The 18,977-nt window shown below is 42.8% G+C and overlaps 1 protein-coding gene and 1 non-coding gene across 7 annotated transcripts in view; both read left to right on the plus strand.

Annotated features, from left to right (window-relative positions):
• Positions 1 to 1,657: 1,657 nt before the first annotated feature.
• NUP214 (nucleoporin 214) overlaps positions 1,658 to 18,977 on the plus strand; it is a 112,593-nt gene continuing 95,273 nt past the window's right edge. For 4 of the 6 annotated variants that reach the window (XR_012094894.1, XM_008005906.3, XM_073022019.1 and 1 more), the window contains exons 1-11: positions 1,660 to 1,822; positions 3,593 to 3,788; positions 4,400 to 4,551; positions 5,366 to 5,564; positions 6,840 to 6,910; positions 8,633 to 8,696; positions 9,165 to 9,268; positions 11,087 to 11,193; positions 12,126 to 12,192; positions 15,278 to 15,404; positions 16,528 to 16,689. Coding sequence is in view for 5 of the 6 variants with exons in the window: in XM_008005906.3 (XP_008004097.3) it covers positions 1,778 to 1,822; positions 3,593 to 3,788; positions 4,400 to 4,551; positions 5,366 to 5,564; positions 6,840 to 6,910; positions 8,633 to 8,696; positions 9,165 to 9,268; positions 11,087 to 11,193; positions 12,126 to 12,192; positions 15,278 to 15,404; positions 16,528 to 16,689 (1,294 nt within the window). In the remaining variant the exon portion in view is untranslated. Of the gene's footprint in view, positions 1,823 to 3,592; positions 3,789 to 4,399; positions 4,552 to 5,365; positions 5,565 to 6,839; positions 6,911 to 8,632; positions 8,697 to 9,164; positions 9,269 to 11,086; positions 11,194 to 12,125; positions 12,193 to 15,277; positions 15,405 to 16,527; positions 16,690 to 18,977 lie in introns of all 6 variants that reach the window. The other 2 variants (XM_073022018.1, XM_008005907.3) reach the window with 1 other exon arrangement.
• LOC119622349 (U6 spliceosomal RNA) lies at positions 3,060 to 3,161 on the plus strand. The gene has a single exon (XR_005239006.2). It is a non-coding gene; the product is annotated as a U6 spliceosomal RNA (small nuclear RNA).

The raw sequence follows: 18,977 nt of genomic DNA on the forward strand, positions 1-18,977 counted from the left end.
GATTAAATGAGCGCATCCTGTGCATTTGGTCTGAGACAGCTGAAGTTCATTTATCCTACTTCCCTCCCTGCAAGAGACAGGTTCTATTATGTCATCCTTGTTTCACAACTGAGAAGCAGGCTTGGATAAGCAACATGCGGAAAGCCAAACAGTAAAGGGCACGATCCGACCCCACTGGAGCCAACCCATGAGGTCCAAGTTAAGAACCTCTGTCCTAGAGCATTTATAATTCACTACAGAAATTTATTGTATGAAGGACTGGAATATCATCAGTCGGCCTTATCCAGACAATCTCAGTTCTAATCCTGTCACTACCACTTTCTGACTGAGGGCCACCGGAGAAATTTCTCAACTTCCCCTGTGCTTCCCTTACCTCAACAATTATTATGATGTATGTGGATGTGTATATATACATATATATATATCTTTTTTTTTTTTTTTCTCCTGAGACAGTCTCACTCTGTCACCCAGGCTGGAGTGCAGTGGCGCAATCTTAGCTCACTGCAACCTCCACCTCTCGGGTTCATGCCATTCTCCTGCCTCAGCCTCCTGTGTAGATGGGACCACAGGCGTCAGCCACCACGCCCGGCTAATTGTATTTTTAGCAGAGGTGGGGTTTCACCATGTTGGCCAGGCTGGTCTCGAGCTCCTGACAGGTGTTCCACCCACCTCGGCCTCCCAAAGTGCTGCGTGCAGGCATGAGCCACTGTGCCCAGTGCATTTTTATTTTTTGAGGCAGGGTGTGGCTCTGTTACCCAGGCTGGAGTGCAGTGGTACAATCACAGCTTACTGCAGCCTCGACCTCCTGGGCTGAAGCAATCCTCCCACCTCAGCCTCCTGAGTGTGCTGAGACTACATATGCATGCCATCACTGCTGGTTAATTTTTGTGGTTTTGTTTTTTGTAGAGACGGGGTCTCGCCATATTGCCCAGGCTGGTCTCAAACTCCTGGGCTCAAGCAATCCTCCTGTCTCGGCCTCCCAAGTGCTGGGATTATAGGCGTGAGCCACCGGCGCCTGGCCTACCTCATCAATTAAATAATAACCCCTAGGATGACTAGAAGTCTTCAAGATTACATGAGCTCCCACATCTGAAGGTTTTTGCAAAGGACGTGGCACAAACTCGTACAACTAGAGGTGAATATGGCTCTTGCTCTGGAAATGATCACCTTGATAGGAGCAAACAAAGCTGGTCTTCGGTGCCCTTTAATCTCCCCTTCCAGCCTTCCACCTTCCACACTGGCGACCCCCGGACCCGGTTTTTCTGAACCTCCCTTCCTCCCCTTGCATAGCCCAAAGCCTCTCTCTAAAGTAGCCCACTGAAAACATCTGTCAAGTTCCTAACTTATCTGAATCGGAAGCTACTAATAGCCAGCCTACATCTAAGAGGAACTGTCAGTTGTCAGAGGAACAAGAAGCATAGTTCGCTTAGGCATGGGCCACCCAAGAAGAGAGATTTACACTAAGGGAACCCGCGCTGGCTGCGAAGGCGGGAGCGGCACCAGGAAGATCCAGGGCGCAGGCGCCGGGGCCCCACGGCCACGCCCCTATTCAGCGCGAGTTGGCCAATGGGGAGCGGCGGCCGGGAGAACACGCGGCTTTTTTAGGTTCCGCGGCCTCCCCGGCCAAGCTTAACGTCACCAACGCGCGCCGGAAATGCGAGATCAACTGCGCGCCGCTGGCGCTGAGGGAAGGAAGTTTGCAGTCCAGCGGCCTAGGTTCTGTGGGCAAGGCCGTGGGAGGCGGCGTTGGCTGCTTCGACACACCGAGGGCGGCGCGATGGGAGACGAGATGGATGCCATGATTCCCGAGCGGGAGATGAAGGTCAGAGACTAACTGGGTCCTCCCTCCCTTCTTTAGTCCTGGCGTTGCCTTGGAGCCCAGCTGAAAGGCGAAGCGCGGTGCCGGCTGTCCCGCCTCCTGCTTGAACAGACTACCGCGTTCACCGCTCTCAGCTGCGCGTCTGCCGCGCCACTGGCGTGCTCGCCCCACCGAATGCAGTTTCCCAGCCCCATCCTGGTCTCGTGCACGGCTCTTGAGTTGCCCTAGCTAGTTTCATGTGGCGGTCACAATAGTGGCAATAACTGCTGTTTATTGAGCGTTGGCTGTATGCCAGTCGCTGTGTAGTCGTCGCAACAGCCCTACGAAGTGGTTATTAACGTAGAGGAGTAAGTCGAGGCTCGGAAAGTGATTTCCCTAAAGTCACATTTGACAGCGGGGCTGAAAGCTAGCATCATTTAAGACCTTTGCTCTCCCGGTACTTCTGTAAGGCGGTACGGGCTTGCCTAATAGAGTCAGGGGAGGTCATCCCTCCTGCAGAACCTTTAGTTGACTGGACTAGGAAGACTGTTTTGATATCGGTGTATCAGCCTCAAGCCAGGAACCTAAAGGGAGGGCTAAGTGTTTCCAGTGATGACAACGTGGGAGCCCCCCAGGGATAACTTCAGGATGGTGTGTTTAATAGTTCTTATATGTGTTCTGACAGAATGAGGGTGCAGCAAACGGCTACATCTGTTTTAAATAGTGAAAGGAAGTAAGATACAGGAAGATTTTAGTCATCTGTGCGAACAGTAAATCACTAACATGCACGTAGGGCATAGTAATACGTACCATGTTTAGAATAGTGATTTTTTTTTAAAGACATAGTCTCGCTCTGTCACCCAAGCTGGAGTGCAGTGGCATGATCTCGGCTCGCTGTAACCTCCACCTCCCCGGCTCAAGCGATTCGCCTGCCGCAGCCTCCCGAGTAACTGGGATTACAGGCACCTGCCACCACGCCTGACTAATTTTTTATATTCTTTGGTAGAGACGGGGTTTCACCACGTTGGCCAGGCTGGTCTCGAACTCCTGACCTCAAGTGATCTGCCCTCCTCTGGCTCCCAAAGGGCTGGGATTACAGGTGTGAGCCACCGTGTCGGCCTAGAATAGTGATTATTTTTTGAGAATCACCACCTGTGGTGAGCCACCTAATGGAATTGTGTCATATTCCTCAGATATGCTGGGGTAGAAGAAAAAAAAGGTTTATTAATAGAATCACAGACTTAGAAGATGGTAATCTCACACTCCCTTTGGCAGCACATATAAAATTGGGATCATACAGAGAAGACTAGCATGGCCCCTTTACATGGATGACACACAAATTCGTGAAGCGTTCCATGTCAGAAAACATTGAGGGCCGAGCAGAGTGGCTCACGCCTGTGAGCCTGCACTTTGGGAGGCTGAGGCAGATGGATGACTTGAGGTCTGGAGTTCGAGACCAGGCTGGCCAACATAATGAAACCCTGTCTCTACTAAAAATACAAAAATTAGCCGGGCATGGTGGTGGGCGTCTGTAGTCCCAGCTACTTGGGAGGCTGAGGCAGGAGAATTGCTTGAACCTGGAAGGCGGAGGTTACAGTGAACCAAGATCGCCCACTGCACTCTAGCCTGGGCGACAAAGCGAGACTCCATCTCAAAAAAGAAAAAAAAACAACTGAGACAGACCGTGTTCTCAGTAATATATATTTTTGTTGTACTGAAATTGGGTCTACTGAATATAACTTGTTTTAATTTCTTTATTTATTGAATTGATCTTGTTTTGATTCTTCACAACAGGATTTTCAGTTTAGGGCGCTAAAGAAGGTAAGAATCTTTGACTCCCCTGAGGAATTGCCCAAGGAACGCTCGAGTCTGCTTGCTGTGTCCAACAAATATGGTCTGGTCTTTGCTGGTGGAGCCAGTGGCTTGCAGATTTTTCCTACTAAAAATCTTCTTATTCAAAATAAACCCGGAGATGATCCCAATAAAATAGGTAAGTTCCCTGGTTTATGTTGCAAAGTAGAGAGAGGAGTGTGGTGGCATGCTCTTGTGTTTCCTTCCCAAGAAGTCATTCTAATACTAAAATGAACACTGCTGTCAGTTTGAAGGTTGACTCCCAAGAAGGTTAATGGAAGCCTTTCTAGATTTTCTCCTTGGTCCTTTGTACTTTTCCTTACATGAGTTGTTCTTCTCAGCTCAAGAGGGAAGAACTTAACCATTATGCCATGCTTTTATTTTTGCTCAGTTGAACTTAGGCTCTGGCGCTCTGGGTGAAGGGTTTTATTGGCATGGGTTTTCAGTTGGCACAACAGTACGATCCAAACTATTGGCAGTGTGTACTATTTAGAGCATTGTTGCAAAAATATTTTCAACAAGGGCAACAGCCACAGTTAGTTTCCCCAGATAGAATGAGGAAGAATTCCTGGGATACTTAATGCATGATTATATGTCTTAAGAAAGTAAAGATTTATCTGTATAACTAGGTATTGGGGTGTATGTGTGTTTATGTAGATGCAAAAATTTTTTCACGTTGAACTGGATAGAGGTTGTGGCTTTATGCTTAGAACATACTGTTTTCTGCTTTGTATTTTTTTGTTTTTATAGTTGATAAAGTCCAAGGCTTACTAGTTCCTATGAAATTCCCAATCCATCACCTGGCCTTGAGCTGTGATAACCTCACACTCTCTGTGTGCATGATGTCCAGTGAATATGGTTCCATTATTGCTTTTTTTGATGTTCGCACATTATCAAATGAGGTAAGCTACTGTTATACTGTGATGTCAACATGAGAACCCTAAGCAGATTTCCTTGTGTTGAACTGTAACTCGGAAGCTTCATAGGTTAACCCTTGAAGTCTCTCTCTAGATTAAAATATGGGTTAAAAAAAATCCTTCATTATAGAATCATAGATCTTTGAGACAGAAGGGACTTCAAGAAATCCTTTCATAACGCCATCTGCCCTAAGTTGTTATCAGGAGGCTTAGGTGACTTGCCCAAAGTCATAGATTAATAGACAATGTCAAAAGTTCCTACATTTTGGGTCTTTTGCCTCATAATGCAATGTTCTTCCATTTCAAGCAGTTTAAGAATGATAATAATAATAGCGAGTGTTTATACTGACTGTGTGTCAGACTCTGTGCTAAGTGCTTTATGTGCCTTGTCCCTCGTTCATGCCTACCACAACCTTCTGTAGTAGGTACTGTCATCTTCATTTTATAGGTAGAGAAACAGGCTCAGAGTTTAACTGTCCAAGGTCCCAGCACTATTAAGAAGCAGAGCCAAGATTTTAATCTAGTGTCTGCTATTTATTGGTTATTTTGCAATTGTGCATTCCCCTGCTGAGAGTCCCCCTAAGCATGTTAGAATAATTGATTGCCATTTTCAAAGTTGTGTTGAAATTGTCTATAGTAAATAGATTGATGTATAAAGCTAAATCTTTTTTTATGGTTATGGAGAAAAATAAACTGATTTGAGATAACTTGTATATTCAGTAATTTCCATTGAGTATTAAATGTTTGTGCATTTACTAATCTGTTAACTTATTTCACTTATGCATATTTGTTTTAAAAGGCTAAACAGCAAAAACGTCCATTTGCCTATCATAAGCTTTTGAAAGATGCAGGAGGCATGGTGATTGATATGAAGTGGAACCCCACTGTCCCCTCCATGGTGGCAGTTTGTCTGGCTGATGGTAGTATTGCTGTCCTGCAAGTCACGGAAACAGTGAAAGTATGTGCAACTCTTCCTTCCACTGTAGCCGTAACCTCTGGTGAGTAATAAAGGCTCTCACATTGTAACATACAATCGTAGTCATCTACTTAAGAATTGATTTCTAGAAGTAAAAGTGGATAGCTGGTTTTGTTTTGTTTTTTAACATGGTGAGGGAGGTTAAGGATAGAAGAGTTCTTTTTTTTTTGAGACAGTCTCACTCTGTCACCCAGGCTGGAGTACAGTGGCATCATCTCAGCTCACTACAACCTCTACCTCCTGGGTTCAAGCAATTCTCGTGCCTCGGCCATCCAAATAGCTGGGATTATAGGCATGCACACCTTGTCCAGCTAATTTTTGTATTTTTTGTAGAGACAAGGTTTCTACATGTTGCCCAGGCTGGTCTTGTACTCCTGACCTCAAGTGATCTGCCCTCCTCCACCCGCATATACTAGGATTACAGGTGTGGGTCACTGTGCCCGGCTGAGAGTATTCTTTATACCCATAGTTCATGTCCGTGAAGCTAAGCAGCATACATAATTTAACCTGAATGTACTTGGGTTTTCTGGAGAAATATTTTGGTACAGCTGATTTAGAAGTGTTTTTTGAGAATAATTGTTTCTGGATCTGTAATGGTGGTACTCTGAAAATCACTTGTGCTTTCATGGGGAAAAGCATTTGAAATATTAAATGGGAGCAGGATAATGATTTCTTTTTTTTTTTTTTTTTTTGAGACGGAGTCTTGCTCTGTCACCCAGGCTGGAGTGCAGTGGCGCAATCTCGTCTCACTGCAACCTCCACCTTCTGAGTTCAAACAATTCTCTTGCCTCGGACTCCAGAGTAGCTAGGATTACAGGCGCGTGCCACCATGCCCAGCTAATTTTTGTATGTTTTAGTAGAGACGGGGTTTCACCATGTTGGCCAGGCTGGTCTCAAACTTCTGACCTCAAGTGATCTGTCTACCTTAACCTCCCAAAGTGTTGGGTTTACAGGCGTGAGCCACTGTGCCCGGCTAGTGATTTCTTGGTATTTGAAAACCTTCACTATTCTGCTTGTCTTATCTAAAGACTACAGAGTTTTCTGTATTTTGCAGCTTTCTGGACAGTAATCTATTGAAAAAGCATTTTTAGCTTTCAATTCAATAAGCCCAGTGATAAATCAGTTGGCTTATGTCATTAAAATGATTTTACTTTTTTCCACTTTGCCGAATGGGGATGATCCTACAATCTTCCATGGACTGACAGAGGAATGAGAATTGATAATTAACTGTGTGTGATAGATCTCATTGGTTTGCTCCATTTTCTTGTTTTTATTTGGTAATATTGTCTTTGCTCAGTGTGCTGGAGCCCCAAAGGAAAGCAGCTGGCAGTGGGAAAACAGAATGGAACTGTGGTCCAGTATCTTCCTGTAAGTTCTTATCTTGAACTTCAGAATTTTTCTTAAGTTGCTCCCTTTTTTGGGGGGTGGTTTGGGAGTATCTTTCTTGTTTTTCCTATTACAAAGTAATTTATACTCATTGTAACAAATCCATCAGTGAGTGAAGAGTGGAGCTCTTCCCTTCCTTCCCGTAGTCCTCCTTCCAGAGGCACCCACTGTGTTGTGTTGAGTAGGTAGCCTTCCAGACTTTTCTGGATGTTATACAAACAGTCTATGTGTAGCTGCATTTTTGTTTTGTTTTGTTTTTTATGTAAAATGCGATAATACGCTATGCACTGTTCCCCAACTCTTTCAGTACATTCCATAAAAACAGAGCTTAAGGGAAAAGAGTTAGTGAAAAAGCTATGTTGATAATGCAGAATCACTCTGGGTTAAAGCACAGTATTTGTCTTTTCACTGAGTCCGTCTTTAAGGGTCTGTTTCTCTAACTATGGGCACTAAAGAAAATGGGTACTCTTGTTGTTGCATGTGCACTCTGTCATCCTCTCTGTGAATTTCTTGAGATAATGTTCACACATATCCTTCAATATCAATTGAGTTGCAAGGAACCCACATGTATTTATTGAGCCTGGACACAAAGGAGGGATTCACAGGTGGTGCTAAGGCCTTTGTTGTGCCTTCTTCCTTGAGACTGTTCTCTGGCGAGGAGGGGAGCAGAGTGCTGAATGTATGTGGTGTAGGTTTAAGATTATGTTTCTTATTTGTTATTACCGAAAGTTACATGAAATTTGGTACATAATCTTTTAGGGCACTAACCTGTAAAAAGATAATGCAATTTATTTAATTTTCTTGCTTTGCTGTTTGCCTTAAATTTTTTTTTTTTTGAGAGATGGTCTTGCTCTGTTGCCCAGGCTGGGGTGCAGTGGTGTGATAACATAATGGCTCACTGCAGCCTCAGCCTCGTGGACTCAGGTGATCCTTCCGCCTCAGCCTCCTAGGTAGCTGGGACTACAGGTGCTTGCCACCATGCACAGCTAATTTTTGTATTTTTTGTAGAGACAGGGTTTTGCCATGTTGCGCAGGTTAGTCTCAAACTCCTGGGCTCAAGCAGTGTGCCCACCTTGGCCTTCCAAAGCGCCGGGATCACAGACATGAGCCACCTCGCCCAGCCTTATTCCACTATTGATGACTATCTGCATCAGTGCTAGTGGTGTTGCTGCTGTGAATGGTGTTGCATTGACTACTCTCATTACCTATATCTGAACATGTTCATGCGTTTTTGTTTTTTTTTTGAGACTGAGTTTTGCTCTTGTCGCCCAGGCTGGAGTGCAGTGGCGTGATCTCAGCTCACTGCAACCTGTGCCTCCTGGGTTCAAGCAGTTCTCCTGCCTCAGCCTCCCAAGTAGCTGGAATTGCAGGTGCCCGCCACAATGCCTGGCTATGTATTTTTAGTGGAGACAAGGTTTCGCCATGTTGGCCAGGCTATTCTTGAACTTCTGACCTCAGGTGATCCACCTGCCTCGGCCTCCCAAAGTGTTGGGATTACAGGCGTGAGTCACCACACCCGGCCACCTTCATACATTTCTGTAGGACAAAGTCCTGGAAGTAGATAGCACTGTTCTGTGTCTTCAGTCTCACCTGGCCAAGGAGATGGAACAGGTGGCATCTAAGGAATAGATTAGATTTGATAGTTTGATTGGTTTAGGGATTGTTTCATTTGATACTTTATTTTGCCCTCCAAATCTCTTTCAGACTTTGCAGGAAAAAAAAGTCATTCCTTGTCCTCCGTTTTATGAGTCAGATCATCCTGTCAGAGGTAACAACTGCTTTTCTTATTGGGCTGACCTCTAATGACATGTTATGTATATTACAGAAATTCAAAATCATGTAATGTACCTGCTCAGTGAGGTGTTGGTGTTTGCTTTTTGAATAATGTCACTATTTCAAACAGCTAATTAAGTCAGTGTAAATTATGGCCCTCTGGGTGACATCTGTGTTTCACGGTAAATGACATGAAATGGATCCCGACTTTTTATTACAATTCTTCATAATTTGCCCTGATTGTAATCCAGCAGAAAAATTACCATTTGGGGATGAGTTTGGGCTTCTTGGATCTTTGTACCTGTGAGTTATATTTAGTCAATGAAATTTGGGCCTTTGATTTTTTTTTTTTAATCCATAGTGTGTATTATAGCATGCAGTGGCTATTCCAAACATAAGCTGCTTTTGGTTGTATCTGGTTGCTGTCATTTTTATGACCTACTGATTAAGATGTGTCTTTCAGTTCTGGATGTGCTGTGGATCGGTACATACGTCTTCACAATAGTGTATGCTGCTGCAGATGGGACCCTGGAAACGTCTCCGGATGTGGTGATGGCTCTCCTGCCGGTATGCATGTGAAAGAAATTTCATTGTTTGAGAATTAGTGAAGTCTTCTAATAAAGCTGGAGGCTTTGATTTCAAGGTTGTTTTGTGTTTGTGGGTGTTTTTTTTTTTTTTTTGGTATGTTGAAAATGTAATTTTAATAGTTAATTCTTCATCTTACATAGGAGCACAATAAAATACACCACAATCTGAAGAAACTCTTTTTTTTTTTTTTTTTTTTTTGAGACAAGATCTCACTCTGTCACCCAGACTGGAGTGCAGTGATGTGATCTCACCGCACTGAAGCCTGGACCTCCTGGACTCAAGTGATCCTCCCACCTTGGCCTTCTGAGTAGCTGGTACTACAGGTGCACACCACTATGCCTGGATAATTTTTGTATTTTTTTTTTTTTTTGGTGGATATGGGGTTTCGCCATGTTGCCCAGGCTGGTCTTGAACTCCTGAGCTCAAGCGATCTGCCCACCTAGGCTTCCCAAAGTGCTGGGATTACAGGTGTGCATCACCGCACCTGGCCTGGTTTCAGGTTCTTTTACTTACTGGCAGTGATTCTGCAACTTCAGGTATAAGGTTTCCATGCTGTACCATGGGCCTGGGGTCCAAAGTTAAGAGTGTCCACAGCGTGTTCTATTGTTTTGGTATGAAGTTAAAAAAAAAATGATTTTGCTTAAGTTATAAACTATGGGTCTTGGTTAACTTGATAAAGAAATTTTAGAAGAGCAAGACAATATCTTGATTTTTAAAATTACTTCGTTTGCTCTCAAATTTTTAATGCCAACAATGTGCTAGGCACTGCTTTAAAGCTGAGTATATAGCAGTGATCAAGGTGATGGCCTTGCTTGTATGGTTTTAAATTTGTTGTTGTTGATAATTTTTACTTATTTTTTAGAGACAGAGTCTCAGTCTGTTGCCCAGGCTGGAGTGTAGTGGTGTGATCACAGCTCACTACAGCCTCAAATTCTTGGGCTTAAGCCGTCGTCCTGCCTCAGCCTCCCAGGTAGCTGGGACCACAGGCATGCACCAACACACCCAGCTGTTTTTAAATTTTTCGTAGAGGTGGGATCTTGCTTTGTTGCCCACACTGGTCTCAAACTCCTGGCTTTAAGCAGTTCTCCCACCTCAATCTCTCAAAGCGCTAGGATTATAGGTCTGAGCCACTACACCTGGCTGGGCTTACATTCTAATGGGATAGTCAATACTAAGTGTGAGATCAAGGACTGGTAAGAGTGATGGAGAAAATAAAGCTGTGTTAGGGACAGATGATGACTGGTATGTGTTTGAGATTGGGTATCAAGGGAGGCCAATATGATATTTGAAAAAGATGTCTTGTTTTTAACTCTTGGGTTTCTAATAAGGTTGAATTTTTTAAATATTTATCTAGATGCCTTCTTTTAAGATTAGTTAGAGGTTTTTTCTATTCTAGGGGATAATATTAACACTAGTATTTATTAACTGCTACTTATGTTTCACGTACTGGGCTGGAAGTTTTATATGTATCATTTCATTTTACACTTACAGTAGTCTCTGAAGTAGGCTTGGGAGATCTAGTATACACATGAAAACACTTAAGTATCAGGAAGGTTGAAAAATCTGCCTCTCTCATGGACGGAAAGTGGCAGAACAGAGTTTAAATGCAGTTCGCTTGATGGCCAACGTTTGTACTCCTTGTACTGAGTGCTGCATTTATACTATGTCCCTATATCTGAACTTAGACTTTGAGTGAATATTCTCATACAACTTTAAATGATTTATCATTTGAGATTCTTTTACTGTAGGATCCAAGAAAAATCGCACCTAATTTTTTTCTTGCTTTGTTCATTGTAGAAAAAAGAAGAAAAGCACCCAGAGATATTTGTGAACTTTATGGAGCCCTGTTACGGCAGCTGCACGGAGAGGCAGCATCATTACTACCTCAGTTACATTGAGGAATGGTGAGCAGAGAGTCTGGACAGGGCATTCCTGCTCTCACTGGAAGATCACACCTGAGTCGCCTTGTCCCATGTTGAAATCTTTTCTGATTGATTGATGGATGGATTGGCAGGGTCTCACTCCATTACCCAGGCTGGAGTACAGTGGCACGATTGTAGCTCACAGAAGCCTGGAACTCCCAGGCTCAAGTGATCCTTCCACCTCAGCCTCCTAGATGGGACTACAGGCACATGCCACCACACCTGGCTTAGTTTTAAAGTTTTTGTTTGTTTGTGTTTTGGTAGAGATGGGATCTTGTTATGTTGCTCAGGCTGGCTTCCTAAAGTACTGAGATTACAGGTGTGAACTACAGCACCCAGCCTGAAATCTTTTCTATTATAGAGGAAAATGGAGGCTGAGATACCTTGAACGTATTTTCAGCTTATTCTTGATAATGTCTATTATTTCTTTTTCTGTAATCTTGAGTTATTTATATGAAATACATACTAATTTCAAAAATCTAATTTTCTCAATAACCCCTAGTGATGACTTATGAAAATACTGATACTCAAGGAATATATTAAAAGTTTCCTTCTGAGAGCAGAGTTGCCCACTGGAATGCAGATTACTCTGCATTGGAAGCAAAGCTTCCATCCCTCTAGCTACATTATTCTGCCTTTGGGTGGCATATTAATTGTGAACTCTGACTTGATTCTGTTGTGTCTTTCCTTTGTCTTCGTGTAGGTAGGCAGTGAGCTGATTCTATAGGGCTTTCTCACAGAAACTAGAAAGTTCAGCTTTATATCTAGAATCTTCCCACCTTTGTTCAACCAGATAGAAAACCTTACTCTCTCCTTGACACGTGGAGGCAGCCCTCACAGATGTTACCTGCAGACCCAAGTTAGAGAACTATTGCTGTATTTGAATGTAATGGTCTCTGGTTTTATTCTTTAAGGGATTTAGTGCTGGCAGCATCTGCGGCTTCAACAGAAGTTAGTATCCTTGCTCGACAAAGTGATCAGGTAAATCTTTTTTGTCACTTTTGTGGTACTTTCTTTTTTGTGTGTGGTTAGGGTGTACATTGTCTCACATCTGTTTTATCAAGTTTCTGCATGACAGCAAAGCTTCAGTGACAGAGTGCCTTGGCCAAATGGCTTGGCTATTGCATGGAGAAACACGGGTGCCAGACTTAGTACTTCCTTCACTTCTGTTCTTTTAGGATCCATCCCTGATCTGTGGAAACATGCTATGCAGTTAACCTCCAACTGGAGTATGCCCGATGCATAGGAGGCTTTTTCTGCCTTGTCCTATTTTGTCATCTTTGTTTTCTTCCTGTTACTTGAACCTACTCCTTCTATACAATTTAACAATAATCCATCCTCAATTATGAAAGAAAAACATGCAGATGACACTAAATTGTGATTCACCAGAAATACTTTCTGTTTGACTTTGAAAAACTGCCAGAAAGAGCAAAGCACCTTTGCATATAAGAACCTTCTTTCACTTTGTCTTTCTTGCAGGGACACGGTGGGCCCAGGTAGTGGTGGTGCGCTATCCACTTGTAGATTGTGCAGAATGACTGACTACAGAGAGGGCACAACAAAAGAAGGGGAATCTTCTTTTTAAAACTGCCTTGAGCTTAAAAATCTTTAGTGCACCCTTGTAAATAAGAAACAAGTGCTTCTCCTCCCCATATGACTTTGTGTTCCACCCATGCATAGGTACTTTGTACCTCTTCAACCATTGGCATTTATCTGTCACTTTCCGGGTGGCCCATTAGGAGGGGCATGGTTCTCATTGTCTAGGGGTGGCTGCCTTTGGATGAGGCCAGAATTCAGCCATCTGATTTGCTATTCTAGAACTATCTTAGATCGACTTCAGTAATAATTTCCTGTTAGCAGAAGTATTTCATGTGTTCACACATTAAAAATACAGTTTTGTTTTTACTTTCTATCAAAATAATTTATGTTCATGTTTTTTAAAAGTAAATAGTAGAGAAGGGCTTATAAAAAAAGAATCACCCCTGCCTTATCTGTTTACTTTCTAGAGGGAACCGTTTTTAATTGGTAAACATTTTCTTATAATGCTGCCACCTTATCCCTAAAGAAAAATCTGCTTTATGACTAGTAATTGGTTATTAGTTTTAGACCTTATTGACTGTATGGCAAATGATGATCTAGCTCACATATGGCCCCCAGTCCCCTCCTTCCTCTCAAGAGTTACAGCATTGTTTTAATTTCTTATCTTGGTGAACCTTTGTAACTTTAATTGGTGTTTTTTACCTTCCTTTCTGGTGGTATCTTTATTTATTTATTTATTTATTTATTTTTATTTTTTGAGGCCAAGTCTCACTTTGTCACCCAGTGCAGTGGTGCCACTGCAACCTCCGCCTCCCTGGTTCAAGTGATTCTCATGCCTCAGCCTCCTAAGTTGCTGGGACTGCAGGCCTGCGTCAACATGCCTGGCTAATTTTTGTATTTTTTAGTAGAGATAGAGTTTTGCTTTTTTGGCCAGGCTGGTCTCAAGCTCCTGACCTCAAATGATCCGCCCGTCTTGGCCTCCCAAAGTGCTGGGATTACAGGCGTGAGCCATGGCACCCGGCCTGGTGGTAACTCTTGATCTTCCACTTTGTGAGAGGAATGTCTTAGCACTCCCACCCTTTCCCTTAGTATCCTTCCAGTTGTTACCTGTGTCTTCTCTTTTGTAAAACTGCATTCTGCCCTACAATGATTAAGTCGTCTTTATCTTAACTGTAGATTGTTTTTAAAAGTTGAGATTGTTTTGTTTAATATGAATGTGTCTGTTTCCTGCTCCATAGCTAAGTCACGTAGTGTGATTTCATTCTCTTTCCTGAACTGCTTGCTTGCTTTCCCTTTCTTTCTTTCTTGCTTTCACTCTCTCTCTTTTCTTTCTCCTTTCTTCCTTCCTTTTCCTTTCTCTCTTTCTCTCTTCCCCTCTCCTCTCCTCTCTTTTCCTTTTTTTGCTTTGCTTCTCTTCTCTCCTTTCCTCTCCCCTCCCCTCCTCTCCTCTCCTCTCCTCTCTCCTCTCTCCTCTCTCCTCTCTCCTCTCCTCTCTTCTCTTCTCTTCTCTTTTCTTCTCTTTTCTCACTCTGTAACCCAGGCTGGAGTGCAGTGGTGTGATCTCAGCCCACTGCAACCTCTGCTTCCCGGGTTCAAGTGATTCTGCCTCAGCCTCCCAAGTAGCTAGGACCACAGTTGCACACCACCACGCCCAGCTAATTTTGTATTTTTACTAGGGACGGGGTTTCACCATGTTGGCCAGACTGGTTTCAAACTGCTGACCCCAGATGATCCACCTGCCTCAGCCTCCCAAAGTGCTGGGATTACAGGCGTGAGCCACTGCATCCAGCCTGTTTTTCTTTGTTAGTCATTAAGCACTCTTCTGTGATTCATGCTTCCCAGTCTGGTCAACACTGAAAGTTAGGCAAACTGTTAGTGATTTTAAAAACCAAAAGTCATTTGTTGGAAGGGACAGAGCCTATCCAAGCAAACTTAAGCAAAAAGGGAGTTTACTAGAAAGACTTAGTAGTTTCTCAAGGACTGTAGGGACAGGAAAGCTGACCATTCTGAGGAGCTGGTACCAAGAACTGGGAAGAGAAGAACTAAGGTTATTTCTGTCTCTATAGACGATTGGGCACAGGGCATCTGAGCACAGGCCAGCCTTATATGCGTCTCTGTGAAAGACTCCAGTAGAGATGAGCTGGAGTTCCTGGTCCCAATCCAAAATGTCTAGGAGCAGGTATTGACTGGCTGACTGCAGCTGTTGGATTTGTCCCTCATGGTCAGCAGTCTACCTAGTTGTCATGGAACGCACCTCAGAAAGTGTTCATGATAGTGATTATTCACAAGGCAGGGGCTTGGTACACCAGGAGCAGATAGAGAGGGGGTCGATTTGGAAAATTAACTTCCCGTTTGCTGGGGGTACTTCTGGCTTTTAGACCATCTTCCCAGATTTCAGAGCCTCCTAGTCAACATATACATCTAAACCAAGTGAGGCATCTCTGTTCTCTCCTATTTGAACAGTGCTAGGAGGACCCAATGCAAAGCTCTAACCACCGTGGCATTTTCTTCTTCTTTTTTTTTTTAGATTAATTGGGAATCTTGGCTACTGGAGGATTCTAGTCGAGCCGAATTGCCAGTGACAGACAAGAGTGATGACTCCTTGCCCATGGGAGTTGCGGTAGACTATACGAACCAAGTGGAAATCACCATCAGTAAGTGTAGCCTGGTAATTAGTGCAGAAATAGTCTTCTTTCTAGTTAGGGTTAATATTGAAACATCAGTTACATGTTACTGACAGTCTGCTCTGCTGGGCACTTGTAGCTTCTGGCAGCACATTTCTACCTGAAGAGTGATATAGGCTGTATTGTGACAACATTGAACTGATTTGAATGGATATTCGTTGATGAGACCAAGGCCAGACACTGTGTATATGTGTGGGTATATGTTTGCACACTTGCACATGTCTGGGTGTACTTAGAATCTGGTTGAAATATAGAACAAGCCAGGATTTTATGGCTTGGTTTCTTTGTCCAGTCCAATTCCGTGGTGACCTCCCAAAGAAGCAATACCCGAAGCTGGTACTGCACACCAGTACTTGGTTTGAAGGCAAGGATTAGAAAATAGAGATCTCAGGCCCATGATTTCCAAATAGGGCCTGGATATGTGTTTTGAATAGATCTTCCCTGCAGTAGCTTGGCTATGCTGTAGTCATTGAAATGTAAAAGTGCCACAAAAGAAACAGTCTTTGCCATCTGGTACTTAAGTTTAGAGAGGTGTCCCCATCAGGCACCATTAAGTTGCTTGTTCTTTCCCTGATTAGGCAAGAGTATTTGTTCTGATTAGCTCATTTGCTCTGATTCTCTTGAAACCTTAATTGATAAAATACATACTTGTCATTCAACTGTGAATGAGGATTAAGTAGTTTGACTCATCTTTCTGTGTCCTGTCCATTCCGAAGAGTCTAGTCTCATTTTCCTAATGACCCAAGTACTTCCTAGATACTCTTGTCTTGGTCAGGGGAATGCCAAGCCTACCTCCTGAACACTGAGACACTCGTAAAAACTAAGGGACCTTTGGGAGAGTCAGAGCTACTGGGTGACTGATGGAGCTTCTAGGCAGGGCCCAGCAGGATGATGGTGATCCGATAGCGGCAGGAGCTCTCTTTAGCTGGTGCATGGAAGGTTATTCAGGTCTAAAATCAGAACAGACTAACTTGAGCTGCTATTCAGATGAGTCCCTTAAACCCTCTTCATGTTGAGGGCAGTCTTTGCCTTCCAGCCTCAGGCCCTTAAATTGACTTGGTTCTTTTATTGCTTTTGTTTTCTTTTTTAACAGATGATGAAAAGACTCTTCCTCCTACTCCAGTTCTCATGTTACTTTCAACAGATGGTGTGCTTTGTCCATTTTATATGATTAATCAAAATCCTGGGGTTAAGTCTCTCATCAAAACACCAGAGCGACTTTCATTAGAAGGAGAGCGACAGCCCAAGTCACCAGGTATGTGCCTCTGCCTGCTTTATCAGTAAGGGAATACCATGAGACTTGCACAAGAGTATTTCCAAGAACCGACATGGTGTGAAGACACATAGTGATTATCTTTACCAGGCTCGTCTGTCTTAGGAAGGCACACGCTAATCTTTTTTTTGAACATGCATGCACATATTTGCCTTTCCCTACCCTCAAGCTTTATTCCACAGCCATTACTTTACTTCGGAGATGAAGGAAGGTCAACCAGATGGTTTGCATCCAGTCGTTTACCAATAGTATTCTAAGACCCTGTGTTACGTGATGTGCCTCCAGAAGACATTGTGCTTAATCATGGGGGTTGGTTAAAGAAATGATTGTATAGTCTTACAGTGAAATGCCATGTAACAATTATAAATGTTACATTTATTGACTGGGAAGGAGTGAGTGGAATACATCAAAAAAAAAAAAAGCAAAACCCTTCATTCTGTGTTCCTTTTTGTATGAGAAAAAACATACATAGAAAAAAAACTTGGAGATGAATTTAAAATCTAAATGGTGGTTATTTCTGGGTGAAGAGAACATGGATATTTTTGTTGTTTATATTTTCTTGAGGTTTTTTTCTCCTTTTGGAAACATTACTTAAGTAATAGGTGTTTATTGGAGGAAAATGAGAGCATACAAAACCATAATCACTTAAAGCCCATCAGTCATCAAGCAATGGCCACAGTCAACACTTTGGTACCTATCCTCCATGAAAATGAGTGCACACACATAAATACTAGTCTGTATTTTAAAAATGTTTACAGTGACATTTGTATCACTTGTGAAAAGAAACTTTTTTTGTGTGTGTGGAGACAGGGTCTTACTCTGTTGCCTAGGTTGCAGTGCAGTGGCATGATGACAGCTCACTGTAGCCTTACTCTCCCAGGCTCAGGCAGTCCCGCCTAAGCCTCCCAAGCAGCTGGAACTACAAGCATACGCCACCATATGCAGCTGTTTTTTAAATGGTTTTTAGAGATAGGATCTTACTATGTTGCCCAGGCTGGTCTCAAACACCTGGACTCAAGTGTTCCTCCTGCCTCAGCCTCCCAAAGTGCTGGGATTATAGACATGATACACTGTGCCTGACCAGAAAATATAAAACTTTTAAAAAGATCACTGTTTCATATATTCAAATTTGACTAATATTTCTCTTTGAATTCTGTGAGTATATAACTAATACATTTTTTTCTTCTATTATGACCAGTTTCCTATCTAAGCAAAAATGTATGACCAGTTGGTTTGGATAAGGTTAGCAATACTTAGGGGTGTATTCTCTCACTGCATCCCAGTCCACAGTGAGTTGTATATCCCAAATAGAGCCACTCAGATACTTGGGCCCTAACAACTGGCAGCACTACCCCAAGTGATACACCAGATGGCTTGCAGAGTGTTGTATCAGGGTAGTCCGTTATTCGTAGTGTGTACTCTTTGTGTTGGGTTTTTTTTTCCTCTTTATTCAGCCATGAATAAGGGTACCATGAACTACCTATACCCAGCTGCCTGGTGTGTCTGTAATAAGCAGAGCAGACTGTGAGATTAGGAGCCTGTGGGACGAGGTTTGTTTCTGAGCGTTTGCTACTAGCGCATTCAACACTGGAGCACAATCAGAGACCAGTTTTACTGTTAGCCTTTCCTAGGGAAACTCCCCTCTTCCTTCACTGTTTGTCCAGAGGTGGTAGTTGTGTTCAGATGAGTGTAATAGAGCCCCTGCAGGGAGAGTGTCTGTCCTGTCAGCTAAGTGTAGCTAACACCTACTTCATGGGTTCAGAAGACATTAATGATTCCACCTGTTTCAACACTGCAGTTCCAAGAATGTGGTATTGATCAGAAGTAGTAGTAGCATGATGGTTTTCCAATAATCAGTTCGTTTTCAGTGGAAAAAATGCTAATGATTTCTTTAGGGTCTGGTATATATTTTTCATGTCAGTTTGCCTAATATGCATGGAAGTGTTTAACATCTATGTATGTCTTTACAGAAGTTAGTTGTTGCTGGTTCCATATCTGTTGTATAAAGAAGTATTAACAGAATAGGTTTGCTTGCATTATTATACTTTCATCAAAGTGACAGTTTACTTGGATTTTTGTTTTCAGAAAGTGGTATTTTCATACTTGTATCCTAAGTGTTATTACATTGCTTTAGACATAGTGTCTTCCATGAAGATAAATTGCCATCTTAGCTAATTTGGAACAGCCAAGCTCTATTAACTATTAATATAAATAGAAAATATTGACACAAAGTATTCCTTTGTTATTTATTTAGTTGGTTCTTTAATTTA

This window comes from Chlorocebus sabaeus, chromosome 12 (assembly GCF_047675955.1).
Source record: "Chlorocebus sabaeus isolate Y175 chromosome 12, mChlSab1.0.hap1, whole genome shotgun sequence".
NCBI classification, from domain to species: Eukaryota; Metazoa; Chordata; class Mammalia; order Primates; family Cercopithecidae; genus Chlorocebus; species Chlorocebus sabaeus.